The 16,117-nt window shown below is 38.2% G+C and overlaps 2 protein-coding genes across 3 annotated transcripts in view; one reads left to right on the plus strand and one right to left on the minus strand.

Moving 5' to 3' along the window:
* Positions 1-11,010, minus strand: part of creb5b (cAMP responsive element binding protein 5b) — a 143,478-nt gene extending 132,468 nt beyond the window's left edge. Inside the window, exons 1-2 of one of the 2 annotated variants that reach the window (XM_057833405.1) lie at positions 10,665-11,010; positions 1,629-1,754 (exon numbers count right to left, since the gene is read on the minus strand). The gene's annotated coding sequence lies outside the window, so the exon portion shown is untranslated. The remainder of the gene's footprint in view (positions 1-1,628; positions 1,755-10,664) is intronic. The other variant, XM_057833406.1, reaches the window with a different exon arrangement.
* jazf1b (JAZF zinc finger 1b) overlaps positions 10,668-16,117 on the plus strand; it is a 34,490-nt gene continuing 29,040 nt past the window's right edge. The window contains exon 1 of the mRNA XM_057833407.1: positions 10,668-10,919. Within this exon, the coding sequence (XP_057689390.1) occupies positions 10,805-10,919 (115 nt within the window). The 5' untranslated portion in view covers positions 10,668-10,804. The remainder of the gene's footprint in view (positions 10,920-16,117) is intronic.

Consider the following 16,117-nt stretch of genomic DNA (forward strand, 5'->3'; position numbering starts at 1 on the left):
ACGATGCCAAAATCGCAGAAAGCCATTTATCGCTGAATGTAATGTACCCATCCATGGTGCATCCACATCCTATTGCGCTTATCCTCATTAGTGTCAGTGGTGGGCTGGATCCCAGGTGTTTTTGGAATGTGAAAATCCCACGCAAGCATGGCAATAGCATGTACACCCCATAGTGGAAGGCTGAACTATGTTAAAACTGTGAAGCAGATGTTCCTCCTTCTACTGATGGTCTGCATGTAGGCAATGTATTTTTTTTTTTTTTTAATCTAAATCTAAATAAATGGAGAGTGGTTATTCTGAAGTGGACCCCAAAGATGACTGTATTGCGTCCGCAATGCAAGTATATACATAGATGAATACATGGGGATTGCTTAACACAACAGACTGAACGCATCAGCCAAATAGTGTTAGTCAAAATCTAAACTGGAAATGTTCGGTTATACATGTATTCGGTATATTACGAGACCAACACTGCTCTCTTGTGGCAGTAATGTTAATTACACTTGTTCTTCGTCGTGGATAGATAGATAGATAGATAGATAGATAGATAGATAGATAGATAGATAGATAGATAGATAGATAGATAGATAGATAGATAGATAGATAGATAGATAGATAGATAGATAGATAGATAGATAGATAGATAGATAGATAGATAGATAGATAGATAGATAGATAGATAGATAGATAGATAGATAGATAGAGAGAGAGAGAGAGAGAGAGAGAGAGAGAAAGAGAGAGAAGCAATTGAGTCAATCACAGCTTAAAAATTAATTACTCATAATTAATCGCAATTCAAAACATCTCTAAAATATGCCATATTTTTCTGTAAATTATTGTTGGAATGGAAAGATAAGACACAAGACGGATATTTACATTCAACATACTGTACATAAGTACTGTATTTGTTTAACAATAAATCCACAAGATGGCATTAACATTATTAACATTCTTTCTGTTAGAGGGTTCCACGGATAGAAAGACTTGTGTTCCTAAAAGATAAATGTGAGTACAAGTTATTGTAATTTTATATTAAAACACCTCTTAATGTTTTTGTTTTAATAAAAATTGTAAAGTTTTCAATCAAAAAATGATCTAATAGCTCGCCATTGTTGACGTCGCCGAGCGGGACGTCCCATGGCCTCCCTGCCGTTCTTCCACAGTGTCTTTAACTACATAAGGTAGTGACTGAATACGCCACAAGGTGTCAATGGCAAGTTTCAAATTAATTAGAGATCTAGCCAAGGCAAAGTCTAAGTTTTACGTGTATTTTGCATAGCTATTTGATTGGGAATGCCAGTTCTCGTTACATTGAGCGCTTTTCTTTTGGTGAACATTATTTTTTTGAGGGACAGGAATATTATTTTTGTTGTGCGTTTACTAAATGATACTGTAGCGACTTAACTGTTCCGCCCAAATGCATGATGGGAAGTTGGGCACCCTTGACAATCAGTGGTGGTTGTAAATGCTAATGTTCTGCGTTGTGTTCGGGGCCGGGTGTATGGGGGGACTGGGGTGGGCACGACCCACCCAGACGTGAGTCGTGCCCACCCAATCAAAATGTCAGGAATATCTATTGTAGCGTCGCACTGTATATAGAGAACACACGGAGAGTTGGTCTCACCTACTTTTTTATTGCAGGATTAATGGTTACTGTTGGCCGCAACCACGCCGAACAAGCAATCACCAAAACAAGCTGTTTTTCCAACTTCGTTGTTTCCAACCTCGTTTGTTATCCGCGCGCCGTCGTAAAACTACAAAAAAAAGTACACAAGCATTGCATTAGCAACAACGTTAGCTTAGCACGCTATACAGGTTCACTAAACATAAACAAAAAGCGTCTCATACAAAAAATATAACATTTCGCTTACTAACATAGTATGTACATTCTTTACAACAACCATACTTACGGACAAATCTTGTCCAAGGATCATATAAGCACAACATTACAACGTAGGCGTCAGCCCGAGACGTCGTGCAGCCATATTGAACTGGCAAGAAAACAATAAACCATGTCGCAAAGCGACCACAAGAGTTCGCTGTTAGACAGCACAAAAAGCCTTGCTGTAAAACTTACCAAAAGGCAGAATACTGTATGAGCGGGACATGTGCGTTAATTGCGTCAAATATTTTAACGTGATTAATTTAAAAAATTAATTACCGCGCGTTAACGCGATAATTTTGACAGCCCTAAAAAAAATATATATATATATATATATATATATATATATATATATACTGGACTGTCTCAGAAAATTAGAATACACAATATTCTAATTTTTTGAGACAGTCCTGTGTATATATACAGGACTGTCTCAGGAAATTAGAATACACAATATTCTAATTTCCTGACTGTCTCAGGAAATTAGAATATTGTGTATTCTAATTTCTGTCTCAGGAAATTAGAATACACAATATTCTAATTTCCTGACTGTCTCAGGAAATTAGAATATTGTGTATTCTAATTTCCTGAGACAGTCCTGTATATATACACAGGACTGTCTCAAAAAATTAGAATATTGTGTATTCTAATTTTCTGAGACAGTCCAGTATATATGAACAGTCTTGTCTGGATGTCTGCTGTTGCATATATTGTATATATATATATATATATATATATATATATATATATACATACATATACATATATACTGTACATTCAGACAAGACTGTCCAAAATGATGAACTGGACAGCTCCAGGGCCCGACAAGATCCATGCCTACTGGCTTAAGAAGCTAACTGCACTCCATGAACGCCTAGCAGCACAAATGAACCAGCTGCTGAAGTCGGGGACCCACCCAGAGTGGCTAACCCAGGGTCGGACAGTCCTCATCCTCATCATGAAGGACCCCCGAAAGGGAACAGTACAATCCAACTACCAGCCTATCACATGCCACAGCACCATATGGAAGCTCCTATCAGGCATCATAATGGCTAAAATGAGCAGGCACATGGAGCTATATATGCACAGGGCACAGAAAGGGATTGGCAATAACACCAGGGTAGCCAAGCACCCTGGTGGACAGGGCACTCGCCAGAAACTCCAAGGCCAGGAGCACCAACCTGTGCACTGCCTGGATTGACTACAAGAAAGCCTATGACTCAATGCCACACACATGGATACTGGAATGCTTGAAGCTGTATAACATCAACAGGACACTAACGACTTTCCTCCAGAACTCAATGGGGCTGTGGAAGACAACTCTGGATCCAACTTAAAGCCAGTTGCACATGTGAGCATCAAATGCGGTATCCACCAAGGAGATGCTCTGTCACCCCTGCTGTTCTGCATAGGCCTACACCCCTTCAGCCAGATCATCACCAGGAGTGGTTTCAGGTACCAGTTGGGAAGTGGAACAACCATCAGTCACCTCCTCTACATGGATGATATCAAACTGTATGCCAAGAAAGAGTGTGACATCGACTCCCTGATTCACCTCATGAGAATATACAGCAATGACATCGGGATGTCATTCGGACTCGATAAGTGTGGGCGAATGGTATCCAGAAAAGGGAAAGTGATCTCAACTGAAGGGGCTGGACTACCTGAAGGCAACATAACTGATGTGCAAGACAGCTACAAATACCTGGGGATCCTACAGGCAAATGGGAACCATGAGGAAGCAATTAGGAGGTCTGCCACAACCAAATACTTACAGAGGGTGAGGCAGGGCCTCAAGAGTCAGCTGAATGGCAAGAAGAAGATCCAGGCCATTAAAGGCTATGCCCTACCAGTAATCAGATACCCTGCAGACATCGTATCCTGGCCACTGGAAGAGATGCATGCTACCAAAATCAAGACAAGGAAGCTCCTTACAATGCACAGAGGGTTTCACCCTAAGTCCAGCATCCTGAGGCTCTACACAAAGCGGAAAGAGGGAGGCCGAGGACTAGTGAGCATCAGAGCCACTATCCAGGAGGAAACTACATCCCTCCAAGAGTATATCATGAAAATGGCCCCCAGTGATGACCTGTTCGGTGAATGCCACAGGCAACAGAAGCACAGTAAGGAGGAAGACCCTGAGGAGATATCATGGAAGGACAAGCCCCTGCATGTTATGTACAACCGAAAAATTAAGGGGGTAGCTGACATGGGAAAAACATACCAGTGGCTGGAAAAGGCCGGACTGAAAGACAACAGGGAGGCACTGATCATGGCAGCACAAGAACAGGCCCTTAACACAAGAGCAATAGAGGCTGGGGTCTATCACACCAGACAGGACCCCAGGTGCAGGCTATGCAAAGAGGCCCCTGAGACAGTCCAGCACATCACAGCAGGGTGTAAGATGCTAGCAGGCAAGGCATACATGGAACGACATAACCAGGTAGCAGGCATAGTGTTCAGGAACATCTGTGCCGAGTACGGACTGGAGACCCCAGAGTCAAGGTGGGCGACACCTCCAAAGGTGGTCGAGAACAACCGAACCAAGATCCTGTGGGACTTCCAGATCCAGACAGACAAACTGGTGATGATCAACCAGCCTGACATAGGGGTGGTGGATAAACATCAGAAGACAGCAGTATTGATAGATGCAGCTATCCCGAGCGATAGCAACATCAGGAAAAAAAGAACATGAAAAGCTGGAGAAATATCAAGGGTTGAAGGAAGAGTTGGAGAAAATGTGGGGAGTGAAGGCAAGAGTGGTGTCAGTAGTGATCGGGACACTAGGGGCAGTAACCCCCAAGCTGGGTGCATGGGTCCAACAGATACCAGGAACAACGTCCGACATCTCCGTTCAGAAGAGCGCAATCCTAGGGACAGCTAAGCTATATATATATATATTAGGGCTGTCAAAATTATCACGTTAACGGGCGTTATTTAATTTTTTTTTTCTTTCTTTTAGTGGCAATTATGTGTCTCTTGTTGTATTTTGGGTAAGATATGTGCAGAGGTATATATCTTATAAAGGCGAGTGGACACAGGCGTTCTTTGGACCGCGCCGTTTATTGGCATAAGCTTCTCCTTCACAACAAACATAAGTATCGTTTAGTGAAAGCACAACAAAAATCCTATAATAATAATAATATAAAAATTCCTATCCCTCTAAAAAAAATAATGTTCACAAAAAGAAAAGCACTTCAGTTGTTCACAAAAAGAAAAGGACTTCAGTCTATAGTAATGAGGCCCTATTCTCACAGTTAAACAATGCAAAATGAACTGGCATTCCATATCAAAATAGCTATGCAAAATACACGTAAAACTTACTCAGACTTTGGTCACTCTATTCTTATTATTGTTATTTTTATTTTTATTCTTATTATTATTTTATTAACTCTACTTTTGATGGAAAATTTTTAAAATTTTATTAAAACGAAAACATGAAGAGGGGTTTTAATATAAAATTACTATAACTTGTAACTATAACATTTGTCTTTTAAGAACTACAAGTCTTTCTATCCGTGGATCACTTTAACAGAAAGAATGTTAATAATGCCATTTGTGGATTTATTGTTACAATAAACAAATACAGTACTTATGTACAGTATGTTGTATGTATATATCTGCCTTGTGTCTTATCTTTCCATTCCAACAATAATTTACAGAAAAATATGGCATATTTTATAGATGGTTTGAATTGCGATTAATTGCGATTAATTAATTTTTAAGCTGTAATTAAGTCGATTAAAAATTTTAATCGTTTGACACCCCTAATATATATATACCTCGAGAAATTTAACAAATCTGGGTCTCAACAAGAACACTGACCGTCGTGACCGTGTTGGAGTTCGAATAAAATTGAATTAGATGCTAGGTCAAACAGAGATCCCATACTGACACCTAGCGGGTGACATTACACCGCGCAACGAGTAATTTTTTTTTGTTTGTTAATTGAACCATATACACACAAAACAAAGCACTCAAGTAGCAACATCAAATACAATATTATAATAAAATATTATAGACTGAGCATAATTAAGCAGACAATAGCAACGACAACCACAAAAACAAAAAACAAACACACACACAAAAGAAAACAAAGAAAACGTCAAAAAATTTTCTTTCAAGAGAGGACTTTCTAAAGCAACTTATATAGACCCTACTCATGTGACGTCACAGCCACGCCCCCGCGCCATGTTGTCCGCATACTCGTCATAGAAATGCATTAGCGCTTCGTAAATTCCTCCTATTATTGCACGTTTTACTGCTCGTCAACATTAATACTCAAAATGGTGAAGTCGTGTGTGGCGGTCGGTTGCAATAACAGAGAAGATAGACGGAGAGACTTGAAGTTTTACCGGATTCCGAGGGACCCGGAGAGAAGAGCGAGATGGGCTGCTGCAATTCGACGCGAAAACTGGGCTCCAAACGACTACCACAGATTATGTAGTAGTCATTTTATAACAGGTAAAATGCATTTAATCTATATTTAGAGGGTTTTGGGCTGACAACCACAATTAAGATCATTGCTAGGCTAATCGCCGACAACATATACGTATGTATGTAGTGAGTGCTATCGCTAAACCATATAAACATTAAAAGCCCTAGCTCCATTGACAAATGACATGAAATACATTAGACTTGACAGTGGATGTTAGCAAGAACAAAAGATTTTGAATTGAAAATTTCGTAACTCACCTTCCGAGCACAAGATTCCTGCCGAATTTTCGTGTACGAGGACGTGTTTCACCCAACCAGCAACGTAGCATTTATAAGCCTCCAAGCTCTTAAAGTTTTTCAAACTTTCGTGAGAATAGGCTGATTTTGTGTGGACAAGATAGTTGTAAATATCGATATCAGATGTCAGGCGAAGCCAGCGGGTCGAAAAACATCGATTTAGGCATCAAATACAGATCTGGCGAATGGATAAACTGAAGCTTTTCCATGTAACGCCTTTTATGCAACGGATCCAATGAGTTTACAGCGTCAGATAACACCGGGGCTTCCAGGAATTGCTCTATAACTTGCTCGACTAATTGAAAACAATGAGAATAGGTCTGAAAAAGAGGTACAATATGGTGGCCGGAAACAGCGACACGCCCATTTTGTGACGTAGGTGAGTAGGGTCTATTGTTCAACTAAAGAAAATAGATGAAGGGCTTTCCCATCTATCAAATTTAAGGCTTTGCATAAGATAGACAAATCAGCTCTCCAGTGAGCCAAACATGGTTTGGTTTAAAAAAAAATAATAAAATAAAATTTTTAAATCTACACTTATGAATAAAAAAAAAAACTTCCCCATATGCAATATCACATTTAAAGCAAATTCTAAATTCGTATCTTTTTTTATAAACACCAAACATTTTTTTTCTTCTGTCAGGGGCATATCAACATTTTTAGATACAGCCAAGTCTTTAATTGACTTCAGAAGGAATTAACTACATTGCAGTGAAAAAACATGATTTAAATTTTCTACGTCCACATCACAAAAAGCAATGTCTGCATGAGATCCCACCTTAAGAGCTACTTTTTAAAAAGTATAGGAAGAACATCTTAACTCAAGAAGTATTTAAATAGCACCAATTGAAGTTTTAATTCTTTTCTGTATTACAAACAAAGCAGTAACATTCACATGTACTGCATGTGTACAAGTGTGTATGGCGGAAAAAACAGTCAAGGCTGAAAAAGCAGTTTCTGCTCTTGCACCCCTCTTTAAAATAAACTGCTGTATTTCAAGCCAAAAGAACAGTTGTGTTTGATAGAACAATATGTCTATATGCTACCATAGCAGATTCATGGCGCAATAAGCCCCCAAACTATTTTTTAATTTGTCCATTTTACCCTGGAAACCCCCGTTTACAGATGTCGCGCAACCGCTTTAGTTTCAACCTAGCCATAAAAAGAAGGTAAGTAATCGTATTTATCATTCGAAATGTCTGTCATTTTTAGCTTAGAATCATTAATTGATGTCTAATATTTAGTTTAAAAAAAAAGACTTAAAAAACGTATTTACTCGTATATTTTAAACCAGACATGTCCAAAGTCCGGCCTGGGGGCCAAATGCGGCCCGTGGTCAAATTTCATCCGGCCCCCAGCCTCTGTCATAAAATCAATAACATCTGGCCCACACACAGACTTAATAAATTGGTCAGCAGTACTGCTACCAGCATATGAAGTATCTTACACATTAAATGCTGCTCCTCATTTACCCACTAAAAGCCAGCAGTACTCTAAGCAACATTACCCCGTGTGACCCTTTACTCCCAATTTTGTAAAATGGCGACAATCAACAAAAATGACCAATGACTGCGACGGCCGACGCTTCAAGGATAGGTGGAAATTTCTTCACTAAAATACACAACAACTTTGTCTGCCTCATTGGCAAAGATACAGTCGCTATGAGTTCAATGTGAGGCGATATTACCAAACAAGACACGCTAACATGTACGACAAGATCACAGGGAAGATACGTAGCGAGTAATTGAAGCAACTTGAAGCTAATTTAATTTTACAGCAGCAGTATTTCGCAAGAGCCCGAGAGTCGAAAGAGAACGCCACAAAGGCTAGTTGCAAGATTGTTAAAATTATTAATCAAAAAAATAATAAAGCAAATGTGGCACACAGAATGGCTTACTAAAATTTGCTTAAATACTGTATATTGTTCTACGTAAAGGACGTCAGCCAAGGTCGGCCCTCCACATTTTTACCACACCAAATCTGGCCCCGTTTGCAAAAACTTTGGACACCCCTGTTTTGAACTTTTAAACAAATTACATCACAATGAAAAAGTTGGCGTCTGTAAAAAAGTCACGGATATCTACCTCATAACTATCGCTTAACTGAATTTTTTCGTCACTGACGCATTTCCCCCTATATTTTAGATGATAAATATTCGATCCAAACAAAGAAAAATGGAAAAATAACGTTTGAAAGGGTAAATATATGAAAAATAAAATCTCGACCACTCCTTGCTGTTTGCGATTTCTGCATCGCGACCCTTGTTATATCACCATGTTTCACCCATAAAATCACCCAAAAATCCAGCTGTGGCCATTCACAGCTGTCTCTTGACACTCGGTGATACATGCTACATGGAGTTTTTGGATCAAAACAAGGTAAGTACGCAATAATATCTCGTTAAAATCGAGGCGTCTTTAATTCTGCTCTTGCGTGCCCTCTTTTTTTTTTTTTTTTTTTTTTTTAAATGCCCTCCTGCTCAAAATTTTTCTTCCCCCAGAACATTTTAAGCTTTCCAATGATGTACGTATCATACATGCATACTGCCCGTTTTTTTTTTTTTTGGTTGGTTTTTTTTGCTTTTTAAACAAGAATTGAGACTTTTTTTCGTCCAAATCTAAAAAGAATTTGGACTTTTTTAAGCATTTATTCACAAGAATTTCAACGTAAAAAGCTTTTCGTTGAGGTAAGGCGGCGCCACAGTGACTTAAAGACGAGCAGCACATTTGACATATTTACGTAAAATAAATTATACTTAAAATAAATGCTAACTTCCTGATTTTTTGCTTTTAACCAAGAATCAAGACTATTTTGCGTACATATCTATAAAGAATTGAGGGATTTACGCATTTACTCACAAGAATTTCTACGTAAAAAGCTCTTTGTCTGTGTTTCCACTTGGTCAGCTTTGACAGAGATAGGCCCCCTATTCATCGGCCCCGTGTCCCGTCAATACCATTATGAAGTCTATGTGTTATCATCAATAATGTGACAATATTTTACATTGACCTATTTCTTAAGGCCAACAACAATGAAATTCGTCTTCTGTATGAGTAAACAGTTCCGCAAATTATGATTTTTAGTGAACAGAAATAAGTCTATTATTCATCCATAATTACCGTCGAAATTGAAACATAATGATTAACTTCAGCATCTTTCAGAAGTAACATCAATAAATAAATGAGCATGTAGACCCCACAGTGGAAGGCTGAACTCTGTTAAAACTGTAAAAGCAGATGTGCCTCACACTATCAATGCTGTGCATGTACGCAATGTATTTTTTTTAAAAATCTAAATCTAAATAATGGAGAGTCCTCATTCTGAAGTGGACCTTTAAGATGACTAAACACACCAACCATACGGTATTGGTAAAAATCTAAACTGGAGATATTTGGTTTCAACATGAATTCGGTATATTGCTTGACCAACACTGCTCTCTTGTGGCAGTAACGTTATTTTCACTGTTTCTTCGAAGTACATGGCATACTTAACAAATAATGAAAAATGTGTATTGAAGACAGATTTTAATATATCGATTTGTCTCAGGCCAGTGTTACAACACGTGTCATGTAGAACATTTGTACCTCATGTCATGTGACAAACACATTCCACTAGGGATCATAATTTTTGTCATCTAGATCTGACAGCTGTTTTAACAAAATTTGGGAATGGAATCTATAAACCTTTTCCCTCACATATTTGTTTTTGAACTCCGTTTTCTTAAAACGCAAAGTAAAAAAAAAAAAAAAAATCTGCCCTGAACATTTTTTCTGTTTTATAAAAAAGTTTTTACATTTAATAAAATATTGAAGAAATGGGCATGGGTGCAATGTTTATTTATAAGACAAATGGGGGGGAAAAAGTTAAACAAAAACCATTTTTTTAAAAAAAACGGAGGAAACATTTCAAATACATAATGTACAACAAGCAGTATTAGAAAAGGTGAAGTTAAAACCTATTTTACCCAATGTTAGATTTATCAAAAGACTACTTTCCAGACCTATTTTTTGTTGTGAAGGGCAGGTCACAATACTTCCGCTACCATTACCTGTCTACGTCGAGTTTGACACAGCTCGGTAAAAGTGCCAGGCGGTGTAGGTACCGCGGCGCGCACTGCTCCTACGACAACAGCGGTTCCCACCGCTGTGTTCCGGCCGTCAGCCCCGCGCTTCCAATGCATCAGGGACCATGACAGGCATCGCCGCTGCTTCTTTCTTTTCCAACGCTTGCAGGTTCGGCAGCTGCGGGCTGCACTTCGATTCCCTGGCCGAGCTCATCTTGCACATCGAGGATAACCATATCGGTGAGAAAGCCGACGGCCGAGTTTCGCGGTTAGCATTGGTGGCTAGGCTAACGAGCTAGCATGTAGATTCTGCTCCTTGACAACCCTGTTGCTAAGTGTGGTGGGTGTTGGTACTTCCGGTCCATCATACCGCGATGCGAACGCCGTGTTTTTTGGCGTGTGAATCAGGGAACGTGACGACTTATTTAAGTCTGACAGAAAGACGAGTTGTTGACATTTTGTGTTTTCAAAACCCTCATCAACATTTTATTGTAGCAGCAGCCAGGAGGCACCGAGCGAAACTACAGGCAGGCAGTCTGCATCAACCTCTACCTACTGTATTATTTTAGAATTCCATTAAAGTTATGAATGAAGCTCTGGAAAAAATAAAGCTATTTATTCTCGTTGATAACTTTATGACTATTTTTAAAATAGACGTTTTTGAAAGTTATCCACAAACTATATACCAGGGGCGTCACTAGGTTTTAAGAACAGGGGGGCTTGGCCCCCACGAGTTGCACAGGATGTAACTGAACGTAGCTTACAATCACAAAACTTCACAAACAGCTGACAAAGACTCATAATTTATATATATGGTGGAAAACACTCGGGTGTCTTAAAGTTCCTCTCTGAGACCCCCAATTTGGCCAAATTTCAAAAGTGTTCTATATGCATGTGTGATACATCATTGGAAAGCTTGAAATCTCTATTTTCTGGGGGAAGAATTTTTTTAACAGGAGGGCATTTCTGACACGTTAAAAGTACCTGATTCACCTGATTTGACCAGGTGACAAAGACATTTTTGACACCTTTGAAATATTCTTTAAGTTTCTCAATAAAAAGGTTTTGGACACCCGTCCTGGTACATAATAAATAACGAACACTTCAAGATGAAGTATTTACTCAAGTCTTTGATAATCACTATGCATGCACTGTACTCCTTTATGCGTAAAGCGAGAAACACAGCTGATGCGCCAGAAGGAAGTCACCCCAAAGTTAGTGTTAAAAAGAGTGCACACATAACTCTTCTAGGACCTTCACAATGTATTTCAGACTAACTAGCTTGCAGCAGCTAAGTAGCAGCATTATTTTAGAGCTAGGATGTAACGTTTGACCACAAAACACAGAGCATTTGGTTTATTAATTACATTGGACTTTCTGCTGTTAGCTGGGCGCTGGAGTTAACTAACTGTTACTACCAGCAGTGATAAATACTCACTTTCTTGTAAAATCTTCTTATGTTCATCCTTCATCCATCTATTCATGCTCTGCTCTGTGTACGGCAGAGGTACACACACACACACACACACACTCACGGTGCCGGTATGAGCAAGGTCACAAGGAAAACGCGGACTGGATTTTCAGTGATGTGTGTGTTCTCTATACGAACGAGTGGAATGGATTGGGTAACGACGCACAGAAGGGGCTCTCTACCTTACTCTAATAACTGAGGGGAAAATGATAGATTTATGATCATATTTCAGGTATTAATGACAGGTTATATATTTATTGATTCAAACTAATATTCTGGCAACTTCATAGTAAATTTGTCAGCATTATATATATATATATATATATATATATATATATATATATATATTTGTATTTATATATATTTATATTTATTTATTTGTTTGTTTATTTATTTGGTATTTTTTTTAAATAAAACAACACCAAATTATTAAAGGGGTTTACGAATATCTCAGGACCCCCCCCCCCCTAAAATAGGCCTAACGACACCACTGCTATATACTGTAAAATGTGTCTAAAGTGCCGGTCACTCATCTAGTGTGAAATTACATAAGGGTCATTCCAGAATTTGAGGAAATTTTACATCCTACCCATCAAAATTTAAATAATCAACATACAAAATACTAAATCTAATTAAAAATAAATAAATAAATAAAGAATGCTTGAAAATAGTTTAAAAAATACCAAATAAGTATTGGGAACACGCTAAAAAAAAAATATATATATATATATATATATATAATTTTCTCTTATCCCAACCTCCATCTCAAATTAAAATGGTTAAACTAAATTTTACATTTCCTTTTTGGTGTGTTATTATTTGTTTTATTTCTGTTTCTTGTGACAGTGGGAACATTTGTTTTTCTTACATAATATTTAAAATGATAAACATTTTATATAGAATGTGTGTCCCACAACATGGTCAATTCCTGCAATTGTTGCATTGATCTAATATTTCAGGATCGTTATTGTAGCTGACAAGACCCAGGTGCCTCTGTTGGTCTTGTTTGTTGCTTGAATGGCTTTAATATCCTCTTCTCTCTCATTGTGTGCTGTGCGTGTGTCTAAGGTGTTAGTCGCAGGGTGAAAAATCCCCCAAAATGACTTATTGGGGAATAATGAGGCAATTAGTGTGCTCGATGTGGAAAAAGTTTGTGCCCCCCTAATCCCTCCCTCAACCCCCATTGTGTGCTTTGCCTGTGCCCATACGAAGAAGTGCGAAATCTTGCGCTCTGTGCCAAGTGCCTGTGAAGCATAATTACAGACAGAGGGCCTGATTTGGCCGCTCTTCCTCCTCATCTGGTGGCCTGCTGCATAAAGCACATTCTCCTTTGTAATTAGGCGCCTGGAAAATGAGCAGCGACATTCTCTTTCCAGAACAACGGAACGCCAGGTAAGGCTAAGAGACAATAGATGGCGCTACCCAGCTATGGTTGCTGCAAAATGGACCAAATTCATATCAGTCATGTAAAGTTCTTGGAGGTTAAATGCAGAGGTGGGTAGAGTAGCCAAAAATTTTACTCAAGTAAGAGTAGCGTTACTTCAAAATAATATTAGTCAAGTAAGAGTAAAAGTGAAAATAATACTCAAGTAATGAGTAACATTTTTTAGTTACTGCTTATTTTTGCTGGATTTTTTTTAAACAATTGTATTTTTTTTCTCTCAGCACAAACATATCTATATGAACTGTTGTTATGATACTGTATAATAACCCATTACATGACCACATTAAGTCAAAGAAAAAAAATCATTTAATTAAAGAGAGAAAAAAAACCTAATGAAGTATTATTCGTCCAAAGAGCATGAGTGCTCTGCCCTCTAGTGGAGAATATAGTTAATGATTTGAATAGTGAATAGTTCCTTCATAGTTACTATTACGAAATTAAAAGGATCATATCTCCGGTTTTCCGTGGTCAGTCAGTGCCAAATAAAAACTGGGAGAGAGTTTTAAATCCGCGATTTCAATTCATGTTGAGGGCAGAGCTGTATGTCAAATACTTCATTTGTTACGGTGCTTTAAAGACACGTGATTGAACAGGCTTGCGTGATCATAGAAAGGCAGGCTTGTGTCTGATTGGTATAATGGACTCATGTGATTATTGTAGCGACATCCCATTATAAAATTGGTAGAGCTACTCTTGCCATCGCTAACAAAAAAAATAATAAATCTACTAGTAATGTGTAGAATAAAAAGGAAAAATGTAACCCAAAGTAGCAGGGTAAGATGTGAATTTTGTTCTTCACAAATCTACTCAATTAAAAGTAAAAAGTATGGCTTGGTAAAATTACTCTTAGAAGGACGTTTTTCTCAAAATGTTTCTCAAGTAAATGTAACGAAGTACATGTAACGTATTGATACCCACCTCTGGTTAAATGGCTAGCTGTTGTTCCATGTAGTGTACTTGAATCGAGGTGGTCGTCTACAAAGCATTTTTATGAGCACGAAGTGGTCGTCTACAAATAATTTTTATAGCTCACTGAGAATTAAAGTTGCCACCATGAAGTTTGATTCAATTCCCGAAAAAATTCAGCATAAATTGTAATTTGGCAATTAATGTCATTACATTATGAAAAATAAGGGGGGTAAAGTTTTAGAAGATGCTGTATTGCAAGAAATTTTCAAACATTTCTTAAAAGATAATCATTTTTAAACACTAATGTTGCTTTACATATTTTCAAAATTTGCACAATTACAGATTGAAATAAAATTTTAAGAGTTTAAAATCATCATATGAGGACAAATTCGTGGTACGTATTCTGAAAATGTTTACATTTAAAAAAAAAAAAAAAAAAAATTTCCTGTAGTGTCAATGTAAGTATTTGTCAACATGCATTTTTACTTTACGTTTGAAAACTACATATTTTCATGGTAACCCTTGTACTCAGTCACAATCCTAAATCAATACCACAACCACAGAAACAATATGTTAAGAGCGGAAGCTGTAACATCTGCAAAAAAAGGCAGAACATAATTCTAACGGGCTCCAACTTTGTGAACATTTTCACCCACAAAAAAAATGAGCTGATATAACAAGAACCAGAAAATGGAGTTTGCGGGGAACTTTTCTGCATGGAGCCTAAATCAAGTTATTAAGCTTGAAAGATGTCCTTAGTGGTCTGTTAGTAATGTGTGGCAGGAAAAACATCACTGAAATGTTTGCTTTGTTGCTAAGAAACCAGACCTAAGTTGACTCCAAGCACACAGTAAGTGTTGTTACGACCTGTGTGTGGGTGTGTGTGTGTGCTCGCTGCCGGGGTCTGGCGTCATGATGGCCTGCAGTGTCCAAGCCAGCTAACAATCCATCTGCCTGTTGCCAATCCTCACTGGAGGCTCATTTAGAAGATGTCGCCCTGCAGCCCTCCTCCCCACCCCCCAATAAGTGCGGAAGTAATAAATTTGGAAAAGCCCTAACTAGTTCCCTGATCTGTGCACCTGGTTGGCCTAATTAGATCCCCCATCCCCCGACACAAACGCTCCTGTTCCTCCGCAATCGCTGTCAGACAAGAGGCTGTCTTGCCCGTCAAGACTAGGGTTGGTTAGTTTGCGGCTTGAAGCGTATTACGATGTGATCCAATATGGCAAAGGTATATTGCAATAAGCATTGCAATATATTGTTTTTCAAAGTTTTAAAAAAATATATTTACAGATGAACAAAAACACCAAATATGATTAACACGTTCTATTTATCTCATGCTACTGTAATTTTCAGGAATTATACCAAGCTAGCTATAGCCCTATACAGTGGGGCAAATACGTGCTTAGTCAACCACTAATTGTGCAAGTTCTCCCACTTGAAAATATTGGAGAGGCCTGTATTTGTCAACATGGGTAAACCTCAACCACGAGAGACAGAATGTGAAAAAAAAAAAACAGAAAATCACATTGTTTGATTTTTAAAGAATTTATTTGCAAATGATGGTGGAAAATAAGTGTTTGGTCAATACCAAAAGTTCATCTCAATGCTTTG

The sequence above is a fragment of the Corythoichthys intestinalis genome, chromosome 4, assembly GCF_030265065.1.
Source record: "Corythoichthys intestinalis isolate RoL2023-P3 chromosome 4, ASM3026506v1, whole genome shotgun sequence".
Taxonomy (NCBI): domain Eukaryota; kingdom Metazoa; phylum Chordata; class Actinopteri; order Syngnathiformes; family Syngnathidae; genus Corythoichthys; species Corythoichthys intestinalis.